This window comes from Lipotes vexillifer, unplaced genomic scaffold (assembly GCF_000442215.2).
Source record: "Lipotes vexillifer unplaced genomic scaffold, Lipotes_vexillifer_v1.1 scaffold240, whole genome shotgun sequence".
In the NCBI taxonomy this organism is placed as follows: domain Eukaryota; kingdom Metazoa; phylum Chordata; class Mammalia; order Artiodactyla; family Lipotidae; genus Lipotes; species Lipotes vexillifer.
In genome coordinates, this window is record NW_006797481.1 from 2486705 (window position 1) to 2511602 (window position 24898).

The 24898-nt window shown below is 48.0% G+C and overlaps 1 protein-coding gene and 1 non-coding gene across 2 annotated transcripts in view; both read left to right on the forward strand.

Annotated features, from left to right (window-relative positions):
* The first annotated feature begins 898 nt into the window (after nt 1-898).
* On the forward strand, nt 899-971 carry TRNAE-UUC (transfer RNA glutamic acid (anticodon UUC)). The gene has a single exon. It is a non-coding gene; the product is annotated as a tRNA-Glu (tRNA).
* A 6329-nt stretch (nt 972-7300) lies between these two features.
* The window catches only part of RGS10 (regulator of G protein signaling 10), a 37208-nt gene continuing 19610 nt past the window's right edge, over nt 7301-24898 (forward strand). Inside the window, exons 1-4 of the mRNA XM_007469639.1 lie at nt 7301-7333; nt 10187-10372; nt 18253-18390; nt 19802-19888. Coding sequence (XP_007469701.1) covers nt 7301-7333; nt 10187-10372; nt 18253-18390; nt 19802-19888 — 444 coding nt within the window. The remainder of the gene's footprint in view (nt 7334-10186; nt 10373-18252; nt 18391-19801; nt 19889-24898) is intronic.

A 24898-nucleotide genomic window follows, 5' to 3' on the forward strand; every position in this document is an offset into this window, starting at 1 on the left:
TAAGTTCCAGCACGTTAGAAGGTAGTGTGTGCTATAGAGAAACATGGCAGGAGTGGAGGAAAATGGGGCATGGAAGTACAGGCGTGGCATTGCCATTTTAAACACTGACGAGGTGACATTTGGTTAAATACCTGAAGAAACTGAGAGCGCGCGCCACGCATACCCAGGGCAGAGTGTTCTAGACAGAGGGAAGAGCCAATGCAAAGGTCATGAGGTGGGACTGTTGGGGGGTGGAGTTGAGGGATAGGGGGAGGTTTTGCTGGAACAGATGAGTGAGGCAGGAGACCGGGTTGAAAGGTCAGAGGGGAAGAGAGGTCCCAGTCATGTGGGGTCTTGTCAGTCTTTATAAGGTCTTGGGCTTACTCTTGGGGCCACATGGGGAGCCACTGCAGCTTTGAACAGAGGGTTGACATGGTGAGACTTCCCTTGTTTCTAAAGGCTCACTCTGGTTGCTGCGTTTAGAATAGACTATGGCAATTGGAAAGCAGAGTGACCTGTTAGGAGGATGCTGTAGTAAACAAGGGCACTGGATGGTGACTTGGACGGGGCTGAGGTAGAGATGGAGATGGTGCAAGCGTGGGCTTCTGGATTTATTTTGAAGGTGGAACCTGCAGAGTTACTTAATGGACTAGATGTGAGGTGTGAGAAGGAGGATGATCAGAAGGGACTCCGAGATAATTGGTCTGAGCAACCACAAGTGTGGAGCTGTCTTCAGGGGAGAGGAGAAGGCTGCGGGTAGTGTGGGTGTGGGCGTGGGCAGGAAGAGGCGGACCCATTTTGGACACACTCAGTTTGAGATGTCTTAGTCAGCATCCAAGAGGAGATGTCAAACAGGCAAGTCCAGGCTGGAGATGGAAAGGTGGGAGTTCTGTGGTCAGAAAATGGTATTCCAGGGAATTCCCTGGCGGTCCAGTGGTTAGGACTCAGCACTTTCACTGCTGAGGACCTGGGTTCGATCCCTGGTCGGGGAACTTAGATCCCACAAGACAAGTGGTGCGGCCAAAAAAAAAAGTTAAAAATGGTATTTCACATGTACTTGGGTGAAAATGATGTGTCGATACAAGTTCGCCTCTTGTTGCAAATGTACCACCCTGGTGGGGTAGGTTGATGGGGACCGGGAGGCTGTACTGGGGGCAGGGAGTGAGGGGTGCATGGGAACTTTGTGTGCTTTCTGTTTAATTCTGCTGTGGAACCAAAATTGTTCTAAAAAACAAAGTCTATTTTTATTTTTTATATTTTTAGCAGCGTCGCACGACTTGCGGGATCTTAATTCCTTGATCAGGGATCGAACCTGAGTCCCCTGCAGTGGAAGCGCAGAGTCTTAACTACTGGACAGCCAGGGAAGTCCCCAAAGTCTATTTTTTTAAATGGTATTAGAAGCCATGAGACTTGATGAGATGGTCAAGGGAGTAAGTGTGCAAGACGAGAGATCCTAAAATTAAGCATGCAGTGCTCACCTTTAAGTGGAAGGAGAGGTGGCAGTGGGGACAGCAAACGTGGTGGAAAGAACACCAGGAGAGAGTGGTGTCTTGGAAGTCAAAGGAAGAAAGTGGTTCAAGGGAGGAAGGCATCAACAGGGTCCGATGCTGACAGTGGCTCAAGTAAGACGGAGATGGAACTGACTTAAATTTCCCAAGGGGGATGCCACTGTGATTTTGCGAGAGCAGTTGAGTGGGGTGGTGGAGAAGCAAGCAGACCGGAGAGGGCTTAGGAGAGTGGAGGGGAGGGATGGGAGACGATGAGTACAGACAACTCATTTGAGGCACTTTGCCGAGAAGTGCTGCAGTGAAATAGAGCAATAGAGAACTGCTTTGTTTTTGTTTTTCTTTTTGTTGTTGTTGTTTTGCTTTGAGATCGCAGAAATACAAGTATGATTGCATACTGAAGTAATTAACCTGCCTTTGTTTAGCAGGAATCCCGACTTGAATCCTAAACGTACATAAAGGTCTTCCTTTTTCAGGTGTATCTTCATGGATGCAGCATGGTACAAGATAGAGTGTGCTGTGCCAGGAAGACCACTTTCCTATGACTCAGGAAACCTAGCATCACTCCTAGCCAAAGCCATCTGGGCCTCAGTTTCCTGATCTGCAGCGTAATATGCCGATCTCCAAGGATCCATCCAGCTGTGATATGCCATGAATATGTGACTTGAAAAGCAAGGGAGATCAAAGATGGGAAAGGCAGTCAATATCTGCTTGCTTCTTCCATGGGAAATTAAAGAAAGCACAACTAATGTTGTAAAGATGTGGGCTTAAATATTTGTAGATTAAACCTAGTAGAGATTTTGATGTTTCCAACTACTGATCCCCTCCTCACTGCCCCCTGAAAAGCATATTCACTGCAGAAATTTTGTAAAACACAAAAATATAATAATGGAAATTAAAATCACCCATTATCCCATCATCTAGAGAAAAATGCTAGTAACATTTGGGAATCGTTTCCATAAAGCTTTCTATCCATAAATATACTATATTTCCTCTCCTCTCCTACTGAAAACTCTCTATATTTGTATCCTGCTTTTTTTCAATGACAGCTTCACAAGCACGTTCCCTACATCAGCAGTCCCCAGCCCTTTTGGCACAAGGGACCAGTTTTGTGGAAGACAGTTTTTCCATGGATGGGGGAGGGAGGGCGGGGGCAGGAGGGTTTGGTTCAGGCAGTAATGCTAGCGATGGGGAGCAGCAGATGAAGCTTCACTTGCTCACCCGCCACTCAACTCCTGCTGTGTGGCCTGGCTCCTAACAGGCCTCGGACTGGTACCCATCCACCGCCCAGGGGTTGGGGACCCCTGCCCTCCATCACCAAATACTCTTCATTCAGTTCTTGCAACTGTTCAATATTCCATCATAGGAATATACTGTAACTTAGTCATTCTATTAATGGACATTTATAGCTACCATAAATAGCACTGATAAAAGAAGTGTTATGATGTTCAACTTTGCACACAAATCTTTGTATTTCTTTTCTTTCTTTGGCATAAATTACCACTTGTAGAATTATTCACTGGTCCAATGGGTATAAACATTTTGAAGGCTCTTATGCATGTTGCCAAACACCATCTTAACACATCTGCCTCTCTTGCCTACCAGAGAGGTTGTTAACAATTTACTTTCCCGCCTTCACTGTGTGTGTCAATTGCATCATGCTGTTACTAACCCTGCCAACTTCCTATAATTCCTTTTTAAAATGCCACTTTTCACCACATATAAGCTAAAGTTTATTATTTATTAAAACAGCATTGTAGGGGGAGTGAGTAAGTCAGATTCCAGTACATTTTTGTGTGCCTACATGTGCTGGGCACTATACCAGGTGCTTTCTTGTTTATTGCTAGTGAACACCACACCCTTAGAATGTGGGTGGCATCCTTTCCTTGTCCAATCCTAGGAGGCTGTGTTTAAAGACACAAAGCTGGGAAATCCCTGGGAGTCCGGTGGTTAGGACTCTGTGCTTTCACTGCTGAGGGCGCAGGTTCGATCCCTGGTCAGGGAACTAAGATCCCACAAGCTGCTGGGTGGGGGTGGGGTGGGGGGATGGGGTGTGGGAAGACACACAGCTGGTCTGTTATATGGCCAGGATTGGTAACCAGGTCTCTTGGCTTCAAGCTGCGCACTTACGTATTTACTTAGTTTACTATATCTCATCTGCTTCAAATGGCTGAGCATATTCTTTATAAGAGACTAAAATATATTTTATTGTAAAAGACTATAATGTATTCACAACTTACCAGTTGTTTTTTTTTTTTTTTAAGTTTTTGAGAATTAAAAATGTCAAACTCGGGCTTCTCTGGTGGCGCAGTGGTTGAGAGTCTGCCTGCTGATGCAGGGGACACGGGTTTGTGCCCGGTCCAGGAGGATCCCACATGCCGTGGAGCGACTGGGCCTGTGAGCCATGGCCGCTGAGCCTGCGCGTCCGGAGCAACAGTGAGAGGCCCGTGTACCGCAAAAACAAACAAACAAACAAGTCAAACTCTAGAGTCAATGATCACTCTGAAATTCTGCTTTACCAGAAGACATCCTAGTCCCCAGTGAAAGTTATTCAACCAAAGGTGAGACCAGCAGGGGTGAGACCAGCAGGGGTGAGACCAGCAGGGGTAGGAAGGGGCCAAACCACTTGTCCTCTTCTTACTCAGACTGGCTACCAGTGTTTGTAAAGGCTTGAGATGAGCTACGGAAAGTGAGCAATGCTATTTTTTCTTTTTTATATTCATTCATTTGGCTGCGCCGGGTCTTAGCTGTGGCACGCGGGATCCTCGTTTCGGCATGCGGGATCTAGTTCCCTGACCAGGGATCAAACCGGGGACCCCTGCATTGGGAGCACGGAGTCTTAACCACTGGACCACAGGGGAAGCCCCTGAGCAATGCTGTTTGCATGGAGAGTAGCTTCAGCCATTGCAAACCACAGGCAGAAGTTGAATCACGTGGGAGGGGTGTGTGTGTGTGTGTGTGTGTGTGTGTGTGTGTGTGTGTGTGTGTGTGTGTTTTTTTTTGGTTCTTTTGGCAAGCCTTAGGAACTGTGAGGCTCTATACTTCTGTACATGGTCTTCTGCACAGCACATGTTGAAAACTGGCTTTTGGATCTTCAGACACTTGAAACAGGTATTTATAGCAATTTCATAAAGACAGTCTTTTCATGCCCCGAAACAAATTTTAAACTGTGAACATTAAATCATGGGTCTTTATTTTTGTACTCACTATCTGATATGCTAACAGGACAGTAAAAGTGATTTGAAGCTGTTCTATTTTCCCTTCATTTCAGAAAGCTGTTCCAGCTAAGACTGGCCACAGTCTTAGCTCAGGACAGATTCATAAGGATGTCCTAGGCCACAGCAGGTTTTTTTCCAGACACAGCAGGGGTGGACCTGGAAAGTGGCATAACATTTAGCTGTGCCTTTCACCCATTGTGCCAGTCTCCCTACTTCCTGCGTTAGAATAACTTGTAATTTGGTCTCTGGAGACGCTTTCTGGGGAGGTGCTGCACAAATTCCCTGGTTATTGTTACCTCATTTGTAGGCAGGACTCTGTAGAGTTTGAAAGTCCTACTCTTAAAATGGCTGAACGTGCTGCCTGGAGTTTAAGCATCACGGTTCAATCCCGTTATAACGGAGAGGAAGCTGGCAGGAGGCCGGCAACAGGAGACGCTTTAAAAATCGAGCTTTTCAGCTCGATTCTAACTCTGCTCCTGGTCATAATAGCCTGCCTCCTCGAGTTGCAGCTGAAAACCCGCAGCAGAGGGGCAGGGTGCTTAGAAACACTCTGAGTAAATACTTTGAGAGGGGAAAGAAAGGTAGGGAGAGAAATGAGAAACCACCATAGAAGGCCAGAGATGGGGGTGGGATTGGGGCTGAAGGGGTGGGTAGAGGGAGGGAGGAAATATTAGCGGAATGGGAAGCTCAGAATAGAAGACACAAAAGAAAATGCCAACTAGTGAAAATACTGAGAAAGGATGGGTGGAGGGGGGACCGACGACTGGGGAACAGTTTAGAAAAATAGCAATTAGTACAGCTAAAAATAAAGACTAATTTAGAGACAAAGCCAGATACACAGGAGAAAAGTAGGACTCGCCAGAAAGACAATTCCTCGTAAACCAAATCCTCAAGAAAATGGGGCTAATGATACCCCCTCTTGGGCTGTTTTGCAGAAATGAGATGATAGATTCGAGTGGAGCTGGCGGCCCTAAGCAGGTGACCGGCGGAGGGAGAGGGGAAATCAGGCCTACAGCGCAGTGCGGCCCGACTGATTCTGAGCGTTGAGCGCAAAGGCCCCGCCGAAAGGTGTGCCACGTGTCCCGAAAGTTAGTGTCTCCGGCCAGCCGATGTGCGGGTCAGAGGCACAGCTCCGCGCTGGAACCTGAGGGGTTCCTACGGAATTCCCCCGAGGTCCGCCCTTGGAGCCTCAAGACCGAGGGCAGAAGGCGCCCAAATTTCGGCGCCCGCGCAGCGCGGCCCGGGAGAGGGCGCCCACCTGCTCCGGCTCGGCTCGCTCCGCCCGCGGACACCGCGGCCCGGGTCCTGGCGATGCCCCGCTGGCTTTCGCGGCCGTGGGAAGGCCCAGCGCCCACGGAGTCGCGGGACAGGCAAGCCCGGGCGCGCAGGGATCCAGGAACCCGAGGGCAAGGAGGCGAAGGCCGTGGGCCGCACCTGGGTTTTTCAGAACCACGAGGCCTCAGCTTTCCGGTATCTGGACCAGGAGGTGACCCTCGCCGGCTGCCCGGCAAAAGCGCGCTGAGCCACGAAGCGCAGTGCGCTGAAGGCGCCGCGCCAGTTTCCCAGGGCTGCAGGGAGAGGGCGGGAGGCAGGGATGGACGCTGGAGCTGGGGGGCAGGTAGGGCGGGGCTCGGGCGGCTTCTCTGGAGAGCCCCGCCGGGCGGCGAAGGGTCCCCGGGACCCGCGAACCGCCTGGGCAGGGTTCCTAAGTCCCTGGCGGCGCGGACTACTTCCGAGAGAGTGCGCTCCGTCCTGGGATCTGGGCCGGGTCCCGGCGTTTGGGTGTCACGCGGGTGCGCCCTGCCCGCCCAGGCACCCCGGGGCGGGACCGCAGGGCCCCCTCCTGGGCGGGCCGGTAGGGCGCACGGAGCGCGCCACGCGGCGTCCGGCCGGGAGGAGGGCGGCAGGGTGGGGGCGGCACGCTCCGGGGCGGTGCTGAGCGGGCTCCTCCTCCTCGCCTTCCTCCGGCTCAGCTGCAGCGCTGCCCAGCGGATCCTCCTTCCTCCCTGGGTTGCCCGCGGCTATGTTTAACCGCGCCGTGAGTCGGCTGAGCAGGAAGCGGCCGCCGTCAGGTAAGCTCCCTGGACCCCGCGTGCTGGGGATTGGGGCGCCCGCAGGGGCTGCGATGAACCGCCCGGGCAGGCGCTACCCGCCCAGGCCATCCTTACTAGGCTCGGGCGCGGCTCTGCGATGCCGCACGGAGGGGAGCCCCGGCCGAAGGCGCCACTTCTCCCTGCTCCGTCCAGCGCCCCTGCGGTCCCAGCCGCGGCGGGAGCGCAGAGCCCCGAGAGGCGCGCTGGGGAGGAAGTTTGTCTGAAAGGAGGAACAACAGCAGTTTTCTTTTTAGTGATGGTCTGGGAGAAAAAGGAGATCCAAAACATCTCCAAACTTTGGAGGTGGTGTGGGCTCTAGATTCCGAACGCAGAACGTCGCGCGAGTTTCCTCCCTTCGGGAGTCCTCTGCCTCCGCTGCGGGCGTTGGTGCGAATGATGCCCACGCGGCGCCAGGAAAGGCACGCCTGGACCTGGCCAGGCATCCGACAGGGCTGCTAGACCTTGGCTGCCGGACGCCTTCTGTTCTGCGCCGAGGAGCCGAACTATGGGGCAGAGAAGGAGGGTGAATAAATACCAGGTGAAGGGCGCATCTGCAGTTAGCGCCAGGGAAGAGCCGACAAAGGATAGTTTGGCTGTCACTCTGGACCAGCCACAATTTGGAACGATTTGATAGGACAAAGAACCCGTGGTGAAGATGAAACCATGCCCTTGATTCCAACCATCTTACCCTTTTTGCTCCTAATAGCTAAACCCCTTTTGAGCGCTAATTGTGGGCCCGGGTCTGTGTTCACTCTGTTTTGTGAATTCTCTTTTCACCTTTAGGGCAACCCATCGAGATAGGCATTGTTCTCCCCACTTTACGGAGAAGGGAACTGAAGCCAGGAGCTATTAGGTAACGTGCTCCAAGTCACACTTAGGTGATGGAGAATCTTTCAAACCCAGCTCGGCCTGACTCTGGAGTTCAGAGGCTTTTCTGCCGCCTCCCACTGGGAGACGCTTCTGCTAGTACCAAGAGGCTGTACGTGTTGGCCCGTATCTTTTTTTCACCTGATGTATTTTATGAGGGACACTGTGGTGAAGAGGATGGACTGAAAGTAGGTTGGCTGGGTCCAAATCCCACCTCCACCACTACTAGCTGTGGAGCCTCTCTGTGTAGATAAGGATCCGCAAAATGAGAATAAAATGCCCTTCTAAATCGAAGCTGGTTTCTCATCCATCAAATTTTGCAAATTATTGCATTTACTATTTAGGACAACTCTAATAAAGTAGGACTTCATAGAGTTATAAATTGCTTATATTAGAGTTAGTGGTCATGTAAACCTTTCTGTGTTACCTGTGGGTCAAAGGATTCCCCTGTGGGCGTTCATTTTAGCCATTCCTTATTGTTAGATATTCACAGGTCTATGGAGTGGTGGTCAGAGCCTGGACTCTGAAGTTAAACTCCTGGTTCCCACCGTGACTCTATCATTCAACTACCTTGGGCAAGTTACTTTACCTCCGAGCCAATTGCTAAATTATTGGGAAATTTGGAAGCTGGTTGCTAAATTGTAGGTAGCTTGAAATTGGCTACCAGTGGCCATTTACACCTTGGAAATCAGCAGATGCTAAAAATCAAGCTTTTTTGTTTTTGTTTTTCCCTGGGAGAGCTGGCTTACCAGCACAGCTCTGCGTCCGTTTTCCCATCTGTAAAGTGGGTTCAATAGAGCTGTGGAATCAAATACATGAAAGCATATATATGAAGTCCCTAGTACAGTGCGTGGCATTACTGAGTAATAATGGTTAGCTCTTATCTTTTTCGCCTTTTCCTATTATAAATAGAGCTGCTTTGAACATCCCTGCACAGTTCGCTTTTGGGTTGAAGTCTTCCAAATAGAACACATGAATTTTGGGACATACATGGTTTTGGGGTGCTGTTGCATGTGGGCAGGTTGTACCCCAGAAAGACTGGTGGCAGTTTTAGGGACACCAGTGGAGTGTACCTCTTTCAGGGTAATACATTTTAAGTCTGATGAAATGTGGTTAGGTCACCGATAGAAAGAAAGATCAGTAGCTAAAAATCATGGATTGGTATTAAATGCCAGACTTCCAAGAGCCCGATTTCTTTATGATTTTTAGGTTTAATGTCTACCCCGTGATGGGAAAGGACAAATGAGCCCCTGCCAGTTTGGTCATCACCACCCAGCAGTGAGAAAGGGGGAATGTGGGCCCCGAGGCAAAGGCACTGGGAAGCCGGCCAAGTGATCCATGGGACCCTGGACTGATTTTTTTTTTTTTTTTTTGGTGATTTTGAATTATTTTTCTTAAAGTGGCTCTCCAGATTGTGTAAGTTTCTGGCCCCACAAAAACCGGATCCATCCCTGCTGGACCCTGATTTGAGCCTGGCTGCAGTCCTGCCTCCCAGCTCCTTTTACTCCAAACCTTTCTTGCTTTTCTGCAAAATCTTATTGGAGACAATGTCTTTAAACTGAGGTTTGGTGCTCCCAACGCTTAATTCCAAGTTTCGAAGTGCGATTCAAAGGGCAAATATTCTCCTTCCTGAGCTTTCTCGAAGTGTGTTCACAAACCACAAGGGGGTGGGAGTGGAGGTGGGCTCGACAAAATGCAGCTTTCCAGGCCCCCCAGACCCCGCCCCGTCCCGGATTCAGTCCCTGCGGACCCGAGGTGGGAGGGAGAGTTGGCTGCTTTTTTGACAGTCGATTCTTAAGCCACTGAAGTGTGAGGACCCCTCCAAGGATTCTGTGCACCCACCCTGCCCCCCACAGCGACTTGCACTGTTGATGGTAAATGGGATGCTCTCCTCTTGAAAAGCAAAGCCAGAGCCACGGCCTTCCACCGCCCCCTGCGAGCAGAACACAGAACACGGGCTGAACAGCCAGGGGAATTCACCGCTCCCCCGCCCCGAGCCTGTTATACATTATCCCATTAAACCTCTGGGACCAGTTTCAGATTTATGGCAGGGCTTAAGTTTTTATTTAAAGATGACAGTTGACATACAATTTAATGGCCGGCTTGGCTGCTGGGGGAAATCATCCCTGCAGAACATCACTGGGCCGGGCCTTCAGATTCAAGGAGAACGAAGCGGGCACAGAGAGGCGGGGCTGAGCGAGGGGTGTGGCTTATACACGTGTGGCGACCTGAACACCACCACGGGCAGCTCGCGGACTGGTGGGTGCCGGGCGCTCGGGGTGCTTTACTTGCCTTCACAGACTTTGTATGATGTATGAACTTATGTCTCCTTTACTCACTGTTAGGAACTGTGGAAACGAGGCAGGTGCCTGGCTGGGCCATTTCCTAGGGCTTTCTGGGTGAACTGAGTCATTTCCCTCCTTGGGGTTGAGTAATCCCCTCGGCCCCCTGCCGCTGAGCTCTGGGAACTTGCTGTTTAAATGGTACTAAATTTACGCTCACCAGTTTCTTCTGCTTCCCCCAGATAGCTCTCCACGGCAGCAGCCCCGGGGGTGGCAGCGGGGGCCCAGGCAGGCGACAGAAGCAGCTCCTCGATAAGAGCTGTCAGGAGGCGCACACTGGAGCCAAACAGTCCCTTGCAGACTTCCGGGGACCAATTTCCCTTCCCAGTAGGTTCCCATCTCTCGAGGGCCCCGCCGAGTGCCTGTGGGTCGGCTCTGCTGTCCCCGCTCTGTGGTGGGCACAGGGACCCTTCATCTGGCTTGCCTTCTCGCCCAGTCCCCCCGCTGCCCGCCCCGCCCTTGGGTGGCTGGACATTCCCACCTCTGTCCTGTGTCCTCTCCCAAAGCTCCAGGAGGCCTGCTCTTCCAGGCCTCCTGCCTCCCTCTCTGCACCTGAAATGCAGCCTGCCCATCTTGTCTCTCCCCGGACAGCTGCAGAGGCCGCCCATTTCAGAAGGGACAGACCAGGGCACTCAGATCTCTGACCGAGCCCAGAGCTGCCTGCGTGACCTCACACAGTATCCAGTGTGTCATCTTGCTCGTGTGTATTTAGAGAGTGAGTGTGGAGCGGTGGGCTTTTTTCTTTCCTTCCTTGCCTCCCTGCTTCTCTGCTCCACTTCCTTCCTTCTTTTCTTTCTTTCTCCAGTTGGGACATTAAAAACCAACAATACCATCATCAACTGTCTTTATCATCCCACAAACGAAGGATGTTTCAACACCCCAAATAGTAGGAGAGATATAATCTCACGTAAAGAACTTGTCCTGATACACAAGAATCTTCCAGAGGCTGTTGCTTCTAGGGGAGAGGCTCTGGGTCGCTGAAGGACGGGGGCGATAGGAAGACCTGTCCCACTGTGCTCCCTTGTGTAGCTCTTGTCTTTTGTACCCTGTAAATAAATGTAATTATCTACTTAAAAAAGACAACCCAAGACTGTCCCACCCGATCAGCACAGCTCACTTGGTAAATATTTCCTTCTGCTTATTCTCATTCTTTCATGGACCAGTGAAGAAAACTTCATGGCAGTGTGTGGCATTGCAGCCAGATGCCATCTGGGAATGCCTGGCTTCATCTTCTCAATCAATTTTAATTTCCCTGAGAAAAAGGGCCCGCCTTTTATTTCTTGCACCTTTCCCTGCCCTTGCCTTAACAGCCTCTGTAGCCAGACAGCCTAGGGTTGAGTCCCAGCTCATCGACGTCCTGGCTTTCCCCTTTGGAGCAAGTGATTTAACCTTGTTGTGCCTCAGTTTCCTCATCTGTAAAATGGGCCACCGATGGACCCAACCTCCAAGGGCTGTGAGGTTGAGATGGGATGTAGTCAGTGTTCAGTAAATGCCATCTCTTTTTACAACCGTCATCCTCTTCTCTGCTTTGTCCCCCCTCAACCTGACAATCTATCAGAAAACAGCTATCACTATAAATCTATACATGAGTGCCCGGCACTGCAGACCCTGAGGAAGACACAGCTCTTACTCTCAAGAAATACACAGTCTACCCTACTGACACCGGAGGGAAAAAGTTACTTATTTGCCGAGGTGGGGGCCAGGGGAGAGCGAGGGCACATTTCCGCATAAGTCAGGTCCCAGAGGAAGCATGGGGGCTCCTGGAAAGTGAGAAAAAATACAGACAGGGTCTTCACTTTCACCTCCAGGATTGGGCTCCTGGGTAGTTTTTATTTTTTCTGGGCCTTTGCCTAGAAAGTGAGGATTCTAGGGAAGCTACAGTTAACAGTCTGGCGTTCTTATTTCCTTCCCTCTGGTAGAAAGTGGAAACAGGGGGCCATCTGTTGTTTAGTCCACTCAGAAGAGGATGTTGAGGCTTGTTTTTCCTCTGGATCCAAAAGCGTGCTCAGGAGCCCCGCAGCCCCCGTCTGTCTCGCACAAAGCGTCTCTGAGAAGGCAGCGGAGTTTTGGGCTGCGGGGACCTCCCCAGGCAGACCCCAGAGCATGGCACATAAGGAAGGGTCCCCACCCCTCTGGCTATCAGATATGCCCTCAGCTCACCCGTCGCTGGGTGCTGGCGGGCAGGGTAGAGGTAGAGGTGTGTGTGGTGCAGATGCAGGTGCACAGGGGGCCTCTGGAGGGCTCGCCTGAGCAACTTGACTTTTTCTGAGGCCTCAGACCTCGTGGGAAAACTGCCATGAGGCCGTTTCTGAGCCCAGCTGACCTCTCCAGCCTGTTGACCTGCTCTGGTCTTTGATGCTTGCTATCAGTATGATTATTTCAAAACGTTTTTATTTTTATTTTCTGCTAATGGCAGTTCATGCAAACCTCCCTACCAAGGGAATTGCATGCCTGAAGGGTCATTATTCTCAGAAGCTAGATACTGGCGCTGGTAAACACTTAAGTAATATTTAGATAGAGGGTTTCCATGACCCAGTTTCTCTGGAGCCTTACATGGATCACCAGTTGTGAAAACGGATTCTCTGCTTCTAAGCGGGATGACTTTTTAAAAAAATGTGATGTTTGATGTGATATAGGTGATATGAGGTTTTAAATCAGTTTTGTGGGGTGTGTACTTTCCCTGATTATTTTAAAGGAGTATGGTGTGTGTGTGTGTGGTACCAAACCACATTAGAATTTAGGGTTAACATTTCTGCCTTTTCCTGGGCTTGAATGTTTAGTTTGTTTTCTTTAATGTGCTGTGCTTTTGGGGGTGCCTTTGACAAACCCTCCGAGGATGTAAGTTGACTCTGCTGTTGAGGAAGCTGGATATTGAGAGTTTACTAAAATCTTTGACTTGGGGAAATTGTCTATGCAGGATCATTAGCCAGACCTTCCTGAAGACTAATAGCAGGAATTTGTTCTGATGAGTGTTAGAGATGCCTTTTGAGTATGGATTTCCAAGGAATTAATGTCTGGAGAAGGTCTCTGTTAGATATGACATCATGGCATCTATAAATAATGCATCACACAATATGCTGCAAGCAGTCAGCCTCAGCCCTCTGTACCTGGATGCTGTGCCGGCTTTGAAATAACAGCTTTTACCACACAGAACAGCGTAAACGTAAATGGAAAGCATATGCCCATTGTGTTCATGTGCTGGATGATTTGGGCCCAGTCGTAGGTGGGTTTTTGTCTGCAAGGAATTGGACTCTAGTTTTTGCAGTCTTCTCACACATAAGTGTTATCATTCTTGTCAAGGCCGTCATGTTCTGGCTTCTGTGAATGTGAAGATCAGCAGATATCAAAACTAACAATGGCAGCCCATTGTGGCAGATGACCTGGGCTCTGGAGGCAGGACTACCTGGGCTTGGACCGTGACTCCCCGTTTCTAGCTGGGTGCCCCTTGCGAGTTACTGTGCCTCCGTTTCCTCATCTGTGAAGTGAGGATAATACTAAGCACATCTGAGGGTCGTTGTGAGAACAGAATGATTTAACCCATGGAAAAAGCTTGGAATAGTACCCAGCACGTTGTGAATAATTCGTAAGTGTTAATGGTTATTATTAGCCAATGACAGATTCATCTGAAGATGAGTATATTGAAACATAAGTATCGTGCCTGCAAAAATCTGAAGATCTAAAATGCTTTGAAGGGCCCAGGAGGTAAAAAAAAATATTTTTTTCATTGCAGAAATGTTTTACAGATGATCTAAATGACAACAACAAATGAGCAGAGCTGGACAAAATGGGAACAAACAAATGTCATCACCAACTGCTCCTTACTAGCTTGAGTGATCTTAAAGCTGCTAGAAAGATAGGTTTAACTCTTTTTCCAGCTGTGCATTCCCAACCTACCTTCTTGTGTAATCCATCTAAAATGGAAACTTTTATCAATGAAAAAGGAAAGAAGAGTGTTGGACCTTTGTGTTTCCAAGTGCCAGGAACTGGGAAGGAGTTGGGAAGCTGGGAACTCTTGTTTTTGCTTTATTCTTAAGCTCAGAAGTAAACTTGCTTGCTGTGAAGAAAGGTTATTTCTTTCTCCTATACATCATTGGACTGATTGTAACATTTAAAGTGATCCAAGTTGTCTTAGGAAGCCCTTACTTACATGCATCGGAAAATAGTGGAAGTCTAGTTGTACCGACGAGGATCCTGAGAAATGGAAATGCCTCAGGTTAGGGGGCAGTCTCTTAGGGCATTGCCAAATAGAGTGGACCTCTGCCAGTCTTATTGGAGGTTGGGGATAATGACTTGGAAAAGAGAGACATCATTAAGTGAATGGAGTTTGCAAATGTTGCTCTAACTAGAGATATCTATCTATATTGATACCAATCAAGAAGGATTAAAAAAAAAAAGGCATAGCCAAAGGCCTTAATCAAAATTAAAAGACAATCAGGAAGTCTTGGCAAAATTCAAGTCAGTATTTCTGAAAAAGTGAAAACACATGGCAGTAGAGTTTGAGTAAAAGATTCCTATAGTAAAAGGACTGCTAGGGCAGAAGGTGAGCAGAAGGGCAAGAAGAAATTTCTCTTTATCCATGGCACCAAAGCCGAAACTAATAACCACGGCTATGGAGATACTTTCTTTGTCTTGGTAAGCTTTCTGGGCCAGCCCTGAAAATTCTGTGCCTTCTATAACAGTGTCAGCCATAGATGTATTTCATGACATCGATGGAAGGGAAATGGTAGCCTAGGAGGGAACTGAAAGGAAGGGCCACCCATCTGCAAACTCCTGTGTTCCAAGGCACCCTGGGGTTCCATAGAGGTGGTCCTGGTGGGGACAATTGCCCGCATATTTAAATCCCAGTACTGGTTCCATCCAGCAGTTCCTTAGCTGGGTCACCTTACCCTCTGGACCTTTATTTCTCAGTCTGTTAAATAAGGAGACTAGATCAGATGAGTGCGTTTTGAGTTGTAAAACTTTTTGTTCACACGAAAGCCAGCACAGAAACCTAATATGCAAAATGACTAGAGTATGAAATAAAAGAGGGGAGTGAGGGAGCAATTGTCTCACGGTGGGGATGGCTGTCTTATCCCTCAGTTAACCAGAAGACCTAGTTAACCAGAGCACTCTATTGGCTAAATGGGAATCCACCAAGTGTATTTATTTGCAAGACAGTGAGGCCGTGAAAACCCAAATGTGATTTGGTTTATTATTGAAAAGAACGTCAAGAGTTTTGGAATCACTACAGGCCAAGGTTGAAAAGTTATAGCCAAAGCAGTTGTTCTGCAATGGCGAGAGAAATTTCTGGCTACCTACGATTTTTCCGGAACAGCGAACTTGTGTCTCTAATTTATTTACTTAAGAGAAGATCTGCTAGGGGAGTGGAGTAAACTGTCAAACTGTATTCTTTGGGTAGAGAACAGGGAGTAAATCTGTGAAATGCTTGGCAGAATGAACCCTGTTGCAGAAATTTCTTACGATAATGATCTTTTAATTTGATTTATGCTTCATTGGGAAGAAATGCCGTGTTCAGAAGCTTTTGCCGTTTTAACATTTGCAAAGAGAGCAGAGAACTAATTTAATATCCACGAACTGAAGACTCACTTTAGAGAAGTGTCAGCTCCATTTGTGATGTTTGAGTGAGTTTCCCTCTCAAGTAAAGGAATGGATTTGTCCCAAACAACTCTCTTATGTGCTCCATCACCAATGCATATTGCTTCTGCTTTATTTAGCCCAAATCAGCCAATCAACGTATAGAACCCAGGTAGTTTCCCCAGATGCTAGGAGACCGAGTCTCAGCTGCTTGAGAAATTAATATGTTTGTTGACCTCCAACAGAATACAGTAGATCACAGAAGCTGAGTTACTTCCATGTTCAACATATGCTGATACAACTTTCCTCCAAAAACATTTGAAACCATATGACCACCTAGCTACTTGCAGCAATTAATATTCATAAGACTTTTAAAATTTATCCTTTTAAAAGGATTTGTTTTGCTGACTTCTTAATTTAAAGTTTATTTTCTCCCAGATTCAAACTTTTCTTTAGAGAGACATGGCTCTACTTTGAAAAAAAAGAAAGCAGTGGAGAAAAGAAGTATTAACTATAAAAATAGTTCACTTGATAAATCATTATTTTAAGGAAGCAGAGAGAAGAACTAATATTTTTTGAGGGTACACTGTGAGCACCTAGGTGCCTGATGTGTTTCCTCTTTAAATCCTTCTGTTAACCCCAAGAGATAGGGGGGTTATCTTCATCTTACGCAGAGTTTTGCCCATGTTCACATAGTTCGAATTGGCAAAACTGGCTTTGGAACCTGGGCCCATCCGAAGTGACATTCCATGGATTTTCCCTTGACTCCAGGAAGGGGCCAGATTCTGTAGATGAGGTGTGTTTGTGTTGTTACTTCCTCCTTCAGGCAAGTAGCCAGAGTGTGTTAGTTGGAGGTCCCCGTCCCCTTTCCTTTAGTCAAGAGGCTCTTTTTAGAGGTAAGAGTAAGAGAGTGCAGCAGATGTGCAGATGCAAAGTCACTGATTCATTTAGCCTATGCACTTTGTAACAGCGTCCCGCCGAGACATATTGGAGCCTGAGAGGCACAAGGAAAAATCAGTTAATAATGATCCTGTCTTTATTTAAATTTTTGGTATTTTGCTCATTATGGAATTTTTTGCATTAATTCTGATTTTTCAGAATATTGCATGAAAACCTCATTTACCTGATGCCTGAGTTTTTTGGGCACCCCCTTAAATTTTGCACCTCTGGCCAGTGCCTCCCTTTCCCCACCCTAGTCCCGGCCCTGGTACACACTTTAATTTATGTGCCAGGCAATGAGCTACCTGCTGGAGATACAAGATCAAGATGCAGAGGAGCTTTCAGACTGGTGAGAGCCGGTCGTGCAGTCACAACACAGCAGGATAATTATAAGACTGTGCACAGAATGTAATGGGGAAGAGTTGCTGTTGAGTCAAGGTCCCTGGGAGGAGGGCTTGAGGGAGACTTGAAGACTGCCTGCAGGTCAGCCAGTGGACACGTGGGTGGGGGAAGGATATATGGGGAGTGTTGGGAAATGACAAGTCCCTTCTTCTTTTTTTTTTTTTTTTTAACATTTTTTTTGGGGTATAATTGTTTTACAATGGTGTGTTAGTTTCTGCTTTATAACAGAGTGAATCAGTTATACATATACATATGTTCCCATATCTCTTCCCTCTTTGTCTCCCTCCCTCCCACCCTCCCTATCCCACCCCTCCAGGCATCCACAAAGAACCGAGCAGGTTTCCCTGTGCCATGCGGCTGCTTCCCACTGGCTATCTATCTTACGTTTGTTAGTATATATATGTCCATGTCTCTCTCTTCGCCGTATCACACCTCACCCTTCCCCCTCCCCATATCCTCAAGTCTGTTCTCCAGTAGGTCTGTGGCTTTATTCCTGTTTTACCCCTAGGTTCTTCATAACATTTTTTTTTTCTTAAATTCCATATATATGTGTTAGCATACGGTATTTGTCTTTCTCTTTCTGACTTACTTCACTCTGTATGACAGACTCTAGGTCTATCCACCTCATTACAAATAGCTCAATTTCGTTTCTTTTTATGGCTGAGTAATAGTCCATTGTATATATGTGCCACATCTTCTTTATCCATTCATCCGACAATGGGCACTTAGGTTGTTTCCATCTCCGGGCTATTGTAAATAGAGCTGCAATGAACATTTTGGTACGTGAGTCTTTTTGAATTTTGGTTTCCTCAGGGTATATGCCCAGTAGTGGGATTGCTGGGTCATATGGTAGTTCTATTTGTAGTTTTTTAAGGAACCTCCATACTGTTCTCCATAGTGGCTGAACCAATTCACATTCCCACCAGCAGTGCAAGAGTGTTCCCTTTTCTCCACACCCTCTCCAGCATTTATTGTTTCTAGATTTTTTGATGATGGCCATTCTGACTGGTGTGGGAGGAGGGCTTGAGGGAGACTTGAAGACTGCCTGCAGGTCAGCCAGTGGACACGTGGGTGGGGGAAGGATATATGGGAAGTGTTGGGAAATGACAAGTCCCTTCTTAACTCGGAGCCACAGTTTTCCGCATCTGTAAAATGGAGGGAATAGCAGCAGCCCCTTCATAACGTTGTTGTCAGGACTAGAATGAATGCACTGTGTTAAGCACGGAGAGTAGATTCTGGCATATAACTTACTGTTACATCTTAGCCATAATGGTGATGATGATGATCATAATGCCCGTTATAAGATGACAGTATCTTTGGGCCACATACACAGTCTAAACTTTGCTTTGCAGACATCCACGACAGTGATGGGAGTTCCAGCAGCAGCCACCAGAATCCCAAGAGCACAGACAAATGGGCGGCTTCTCTGGAGAATCTGCTTGAAGACCCGGAAGGCGTGAAAAGATTTAGGGTTTGACTTTTTTCGTTGTTCACCGGGCTCGATGCACATACAAGGAAGCTTAGAAGCCTGTGGGTGGAGCACAGGCCAGTTTTTAACACTGTCTGGCCCAACTTGAGAAGCAGAACTTCTCACCTGTCATGACCAAGATGGAAGTGATTTCCTGGGTAGTCACGGACCAGCACGGAGGGGTGTGCACAGACTGTTTCTGTTTTTTTTTTTTTTTTTTTTTTTTTTTTAGTTTATTTATTTGGTTGCACCGGGTCTTAGTTGCGGCAGGCGGGCTCCTTAGTTTTAACACATGGGCTCCCTAGTTGTGACATGCGAACTCTTAGTTGTGGCATACATGTGGGATCTATTTCCCTGACCAGGGATTGAACCTGAGCCCCCTGCACTGGGAGCGCAGAGTCCTATCCGCTGCGCCAGCAGGGAAGTCCCTCTTTCTGGTTTTTATATAGCTGGATGGGAGCAGGGTGGGGTGATGAGGAAGAGGTACTGTGCTCATTGGCAGAATCTACAAAGAATTTCCAGCTCTGTGACACCTGGGAGGGGGTGGTCTGGGTCTCTCTGATGTGAAGGTTTGTTCACTTGTATGTTGGGGATTCTCAGGATACATATTAACAGAGTGAAAGAGGCTGGACATCAGCTGACAAAGTGAAGATGAACTCAGAGAGGAGAGCAGGTGGGTGGGGAGGTGTCAGGGCTGCCTAGAAATGGCCTGCAGAAACCCCAAGTGTCAGAAGCAGCACAGGTGAATTTCAAGAATGCCTTGTATCTGCCTGAGTCCCACTGACTTCTGTCTTTTAAGTCTTGCGTCAGGCCAGGATAAGCCCTGATGCTGCTGGTCTCTGTAGCAGAATCCAAGGAGGGGGTAGCAGGCATTTCTGGACATAGGACCACCATCTAGAGCACCGTCTAGATCTCGGGGAGAAAACTTTTCTGTGCACAGCAGGATAGCTGGCTGTGCCACTAAGCCCCCAACATCTGCCAAAAGAAAGCACACCTCCAGCTTGAAATAGTTTTTATTGTGGCATTTTTAGACATGCTTAGTATGTTTTCTTTTCTTTTGTTTAAAAAAATGAGCCTGATTTTGAAGGAATGTACTTTGTTTAAACACTGTCTGGAAGGAACTAATATACCTTCCACTTTAATTTACTTTTTGGTAATTTATTGTCAGTTGAGAATTGTGAGTAGATTCCTACTTCATTTTTACTCTTTTTCACAGTGTCAAACCCATTAAGTTCAAATGCATATGAAATTCCAGCTTTAACGTTAAACATGCACTTTGTTTTCAGGGTGGAGCTTTTACAGGGTGAATGAACACCCTCATTTGTTGAATTCTGACTTAGTTCTTGAAGGGAAATGCATTATTTGTTTTCTAAGTAGAATACTGTTTGATATTTTTTCTTCTTTTCATCCACAGGAATTTTTGAAAAAGGAATTCAGTGAAGAAAATGTTTTATTTTGGCTAGCATGTGAAGATTTTAAGAAAACACAAGATAAAAAGCAGGTAGTTCTACTTACATTCTTGGTAATTTTCTTCTCTCCTTATAAAGTGACATTTGCCTTTCCAATAAATTTTGAAATTGCCTAGGGAAATCTGATCCATATTGGATTTTGGGGAAGATTTAAGCTTCAGAATAGCCTATGTGGTATTGATCAAATATTAACAATTTTTTTAAAAAGTGTGTTAATCTATTTTAAAAAATTAATTAATTTTTGGCTGCGTTGGGTCTTTGTTGCTGCGCCCGGGCTTTCTCTAGCTGCGGGGAGCGGGGGCCACTCTCGTTGTGATGCGCGGGCTTCTCATTGTGGTGGCTTCTCTTGTTGCAGAGCACGGGCTCTAGGAGCACAGGCTTCAGTAGTTGTGGCACTTGGGCTCAGTAGTTGTGGCTTGCGTCCTCTAGAGTTCAGGCTCAGTAGTTGGGCGCACGGGCTTAGTTGCTCCGTGGCATGTGGGATCTTCCCGGGCCAGGGCTCAAACCCGTGTCCCTTAACCACTGCGCCACCAAGGAAGCCTTGTTAATCTGTTTTTAAATGGAGCTGTTCAAATGGACAAATGTTTAAAGTAAAAATAATGATTTAACTCATTGAGAGTTTCTCGAGTATGATTTCTTTTTCATGAATAAGTTGTGTGAATGCTTCCCCCAGCGTTTGACATGTCTGTGTTTTTTACGGCCACCCTAAAGCAGATGTGTGGTGATAGAAGCACAGCGCGCATCAGATGGATTGTCAATTATTCAGTATATCGTTACGAAACGCATAGAAAGCTTCTGACTGTTCTCCTGGGTGGAGGTGGATGTGTGCTCTTTGCAGGAGGTAGCCTTTAGCTCCAATGCCAGCCAGATTTTCTGCCACTGGAGGGTGGGTGCTGGGGTGGTGGAGAAGATTATGGGGAAGGAGGCTTGTGGATTGGGCGTGTTTACGAGGCTCACGCCTGTGTATTTCTAAGAGGCTAGTGGCTAAATGCCTACAGGAGCCAGTAATAATGTGCACGAGTGAGGTTTTTTGTTATGATGCTGCAGGGAGTGGTGGGGATTGGGGCCATTAGGGGGTGGCCTGCCCTGCCTCCAGAGGCTGTTAGCTGGTTGTTTAGCTGACTTTGGCAGTGAACGCTTTGGGGTCTGTGGCCGTCTGAGCTTTCCCTGCTTTGGGTTCTACCCACCTAGGTCTTCGCTTGCCCACCCTTGCCCCAGAACCCTGAGGGACCTTGCTTCCTAAGGCATCTTCTCCCATCTTTAGTCTGATGCTGCCTGTTTTTCCAGAGAAGCTGGACATTTGGATTCTTATGTGAAACCATCCAATTTTATAAATGATGGAAGTAATTTTTTAAAAATGTAAAACCTTGCCTGCCAAACAAAACATATCCATGGGCAGATGTGGCTTGTGGGCTGCCAGTTTTTAAGCCTCTGGTTCCAAAAGCTGGAATCCATGAGGCCAAAAGCCATTATGCATTTGCAGAAAATGTCTCTCATTGGTTTATTCAAAGGCTTTTCCACCTCAGACACCCTTTCCCCGAGATGGAGCAGTGTGACCTTCGCTCTGTCACCTTCCCCTCTGTCGGGGCAAGGATGGATTCCAAGATCCCTTGAGCTGAATTTCCTAGGCCAGCCCAGAGAGCCATCCCGGGCATGATGCTGGGCATTTGCTTCCTTCTTGCTTCTTGACCCTGGATGACTTTATCTGAGCCGTTTGGGTTGGTGAATGGTCTCAGGTGTTGGCTGTGCCCCTTCAGCAGGCATGCCCATCGCAATCCTTTGCCCCCAGCACCCAGCACAGGGCCCAGGGACAACTGTCAACAAATGCTGGCCTGGGCAATGCATTCATCCGGCCTCACCCTAAAACCCTAGCTCAGAGTCAAGCAGGCAGACAGATGTCCATTTCTCTGCCTTCATTTGCGTGTTGGAGGTTAGAGGGGCTGACAGGTCAGCCAGCCACCCCTGCAGTGTACAAACCAGGCAGTTGAGGTACCCGTGCGGCTGAGCTGGGACTTGAACCTGCCCCATGAGCTGCCCAGTCATTTTCACTGCACGTGATGCTGACGTGCCCTTCAGTTCAGTTGAGTTTGCCAGATCTTTGCAGCGTGCCTGCTCGGGGCCAGGCCTTGTGAAAAGCATGGGTGACACACAGGGACAAGACAGATGAGACTCTTTAGGGAACTAAACTCTAGAGGGGAAGCTGCTTGTTAAACAAGCCTTTGCAAGTGTGACGAGAACAGAAATGGGAAGTGCAGGATCCGTGGGAGCACAGGCAGTGGGTGTCAGGAAGGTCCCTGGGGAAGTGACTCTCAAGCTGACATCTAAGTGGAGTTTGGAGATGGGGGCAGTGTTCCTGGAAGAGGGGACAGCCTGTGGGGAGGAAGGCCTGGAGAGAAGAGCTGAAGGAAGACCAGAAGGCGGGAGGCTTGTGCTTGAGGGGTAGGCTGGGTCCGCTGTGTCTGAGACTGGGGCCACAGCTGGAGAACCGGGGTGTCAAGGTGAACACTGAAAAGCCACGGGGTTGGATTGCACTGTCCCGTCCACATCCTACAGCCAGAGCTTCCGGAATCTGGCAGCCCCTCTCTGCTCCCCTAGCCCTGACACCTAGCATATGACTCCTTGAAGGTGTCCTGAGGCCTGGATGTTGCTCCTGGGCAATGAATGCTGCCTTGCCGTCAGCTGCTCAAGGATGCAGACAGAGCTGGGAAAGAGAGGAGCATGTGTGAGGCCTGCGGGGTCCACACCTTGGTCTGGGTCATCACACTCAGCATCATGACAGTTCCCACCCTTCCAGATGCTGGTCTGTGGTCTGGGAGGTTAAGCTGTGGCTCGCCTACAGCCGTCCGGCTCGGTGCAGACAGAGGCAGGATGCAGCCCAGGTCTCCACTCCCGACCATGTAGTGGGTCTGGCTGCAGGGGCAGTAGAACCAGAAGTAAGTTCTGTTTCACTGATTTTAAGAAGCAGAGAGGACATAGCACAGGGAGAAGTCAGCCCAACTGCATTTCACAATCAGACTTATTACGTCTGATCCAGCATGAAGTTTGTGGACCATTTATCTCTACAGTGAACTAAGGCAGTTGTGGGATTGATGCAAATCTCACTTTTGCATCTATTTAAATAAGACCTGTGCTGGTTGTTGTTGTTTTTGGTTTTTTTTTTTCATCTTTTTACTAGCATTATCCAGCCAGATCTCTGGTACCTTGTATAATTTATTTATCTTCTGTACAGTTTGGTTTTCCCTCTATCATGCAGGCTCTATAAGGTTTGTGATCTCTGTCTGTCTTCTCCCCGACTGGGACTGTGTGCCTAGGACAGTGCCAGGCTCGCTGTTTCCTTCCCAATTTCCACTTAGGTCAGCTGACACCTGAGGATCTGCCGTGGGTAGGGTCCCGCCCTCTCGCTCACCTTGAGCTGCAGTTGCAGCCTTACGGGAGGACTTGAAGGAGGAGCGTGCCATCCTTTCTGTTGGGGCTTTGCATTCTCAGAAGCTCCAAACAGTGGACTGGTGCTGTGTCTTTGCTGCCTTCCTTGGTCTGTGCTTCGGCCCCTGGCAGACAGGAAAGCAGCCCTTTAGTTTGGGAGGGTCTCAACGCTCTGTGTTTATGGTGGGGATGCTGGGGCTATAGGAAGTTGGGAGGGTGATGCCTCCCACCCTCCCTCCCTGGGGTTGTAATTGCCAGGTGTTCATATTCAACAATCAGCTTTCAAAGCAGTTCTCTCCCTTTGCTATTTCTTTATGGTTTAACATTTTCCTACGAAGAGCCTCTTCCCCATGAATTAGCATGTGAGATCCATCTATCTTTTAACATAAAGCAACCTTTATGTCTTATAAAACCTCAGAAAAAGCTCCGAGAAGGTGTTCATTCTTTGGCTATCCCTGAATTCATTCATTCACTCATTCATCTGCACATGCATATTGGGCCTGTTTACTGTGTAACAAGGATTAATATGGATATAAAAACCAAACCGAGTGGGGGTGGGGAAGTGGTGGGGTGGTACAAGATGTCTAATAATCATAACTCTGAGAGCAACTTGCACTGATATTTAAATATAATAGTACCATGCATTTTTATAGTGTTTTAGAGTTAACAGTTATGGGGGGAGGGGGTCTATGGTATTTATTAATTTTATTGTATTTCTTTAACACTAAAACTTGATCCAGGGTTTTAGAGTGTTTGATGTTATTTAAAGTAATAGTAAAGGTTTTCCTGAAAGGCTAAAACACCATCTTCTTTATTTAAAAAAAAACAAAAAAAAACTACTTAAAAATCCAAAAGTGATGAGTGCTCCTTATATGAAAGTCATTCAGTTCACAAGCAGATGCAATAAGAAGGGTTCATTCCCTCAGCACCCTCCAGGTTTCACTCTGTCTCTGGTTTGGGCTGTGTCTTTCTGACCTTTGACGTGGACTCGGCCAGGTCCAGGCGGGACCGGATAGGAGCTCAGCTGCTCACGGTGTGGGCTGGGGTCTGGCATGGGCCTGCCCAGCATCTCCACTCCTTCCTGCCTCACTGTGTAACTTTCCGACATCCTCTACTGTCTTCTTACTGTGACCAAGGTTTCACTTACTTTACATCCCTGTCTACTGCATTTTCCTTATTAAAACTTTATTGTTTACTGTTTGCTGCTGAGCCAAAGAGGATGCTACGATTACATTTTTTTCTTCTTGGACCATTTTTTGCTTTTCTTATTTTTATACTCTCAGATAGCCCTTTAAAATGCTTCTCGATACGGTGTTACACAGGTCTCTCAGATCATCTCTGCAGTCTGAGTTCCCCTGGGGACTCCTCCCGGGGCCCCCTGACTACCCCACCCACTGGGGCACCCCCCGGTCTTCCTTTGCCACCAGTGGCCATTCCCTCTGTCCCTCCCCTGCCTCCTGGACCCAGATCCTCGTCTGTCTGGAGTCACTCCCTCATTTTGGTGGAGCATGACCAGCAATAGCTTCTTTTCTTTTTTTTTTTTTTGCTGTACGCGGGCCTCTCACTGTTGCTCCGAACGCACAGGCTCAGGGGCCATGGCTCACGGGGCCCGCCGCTGG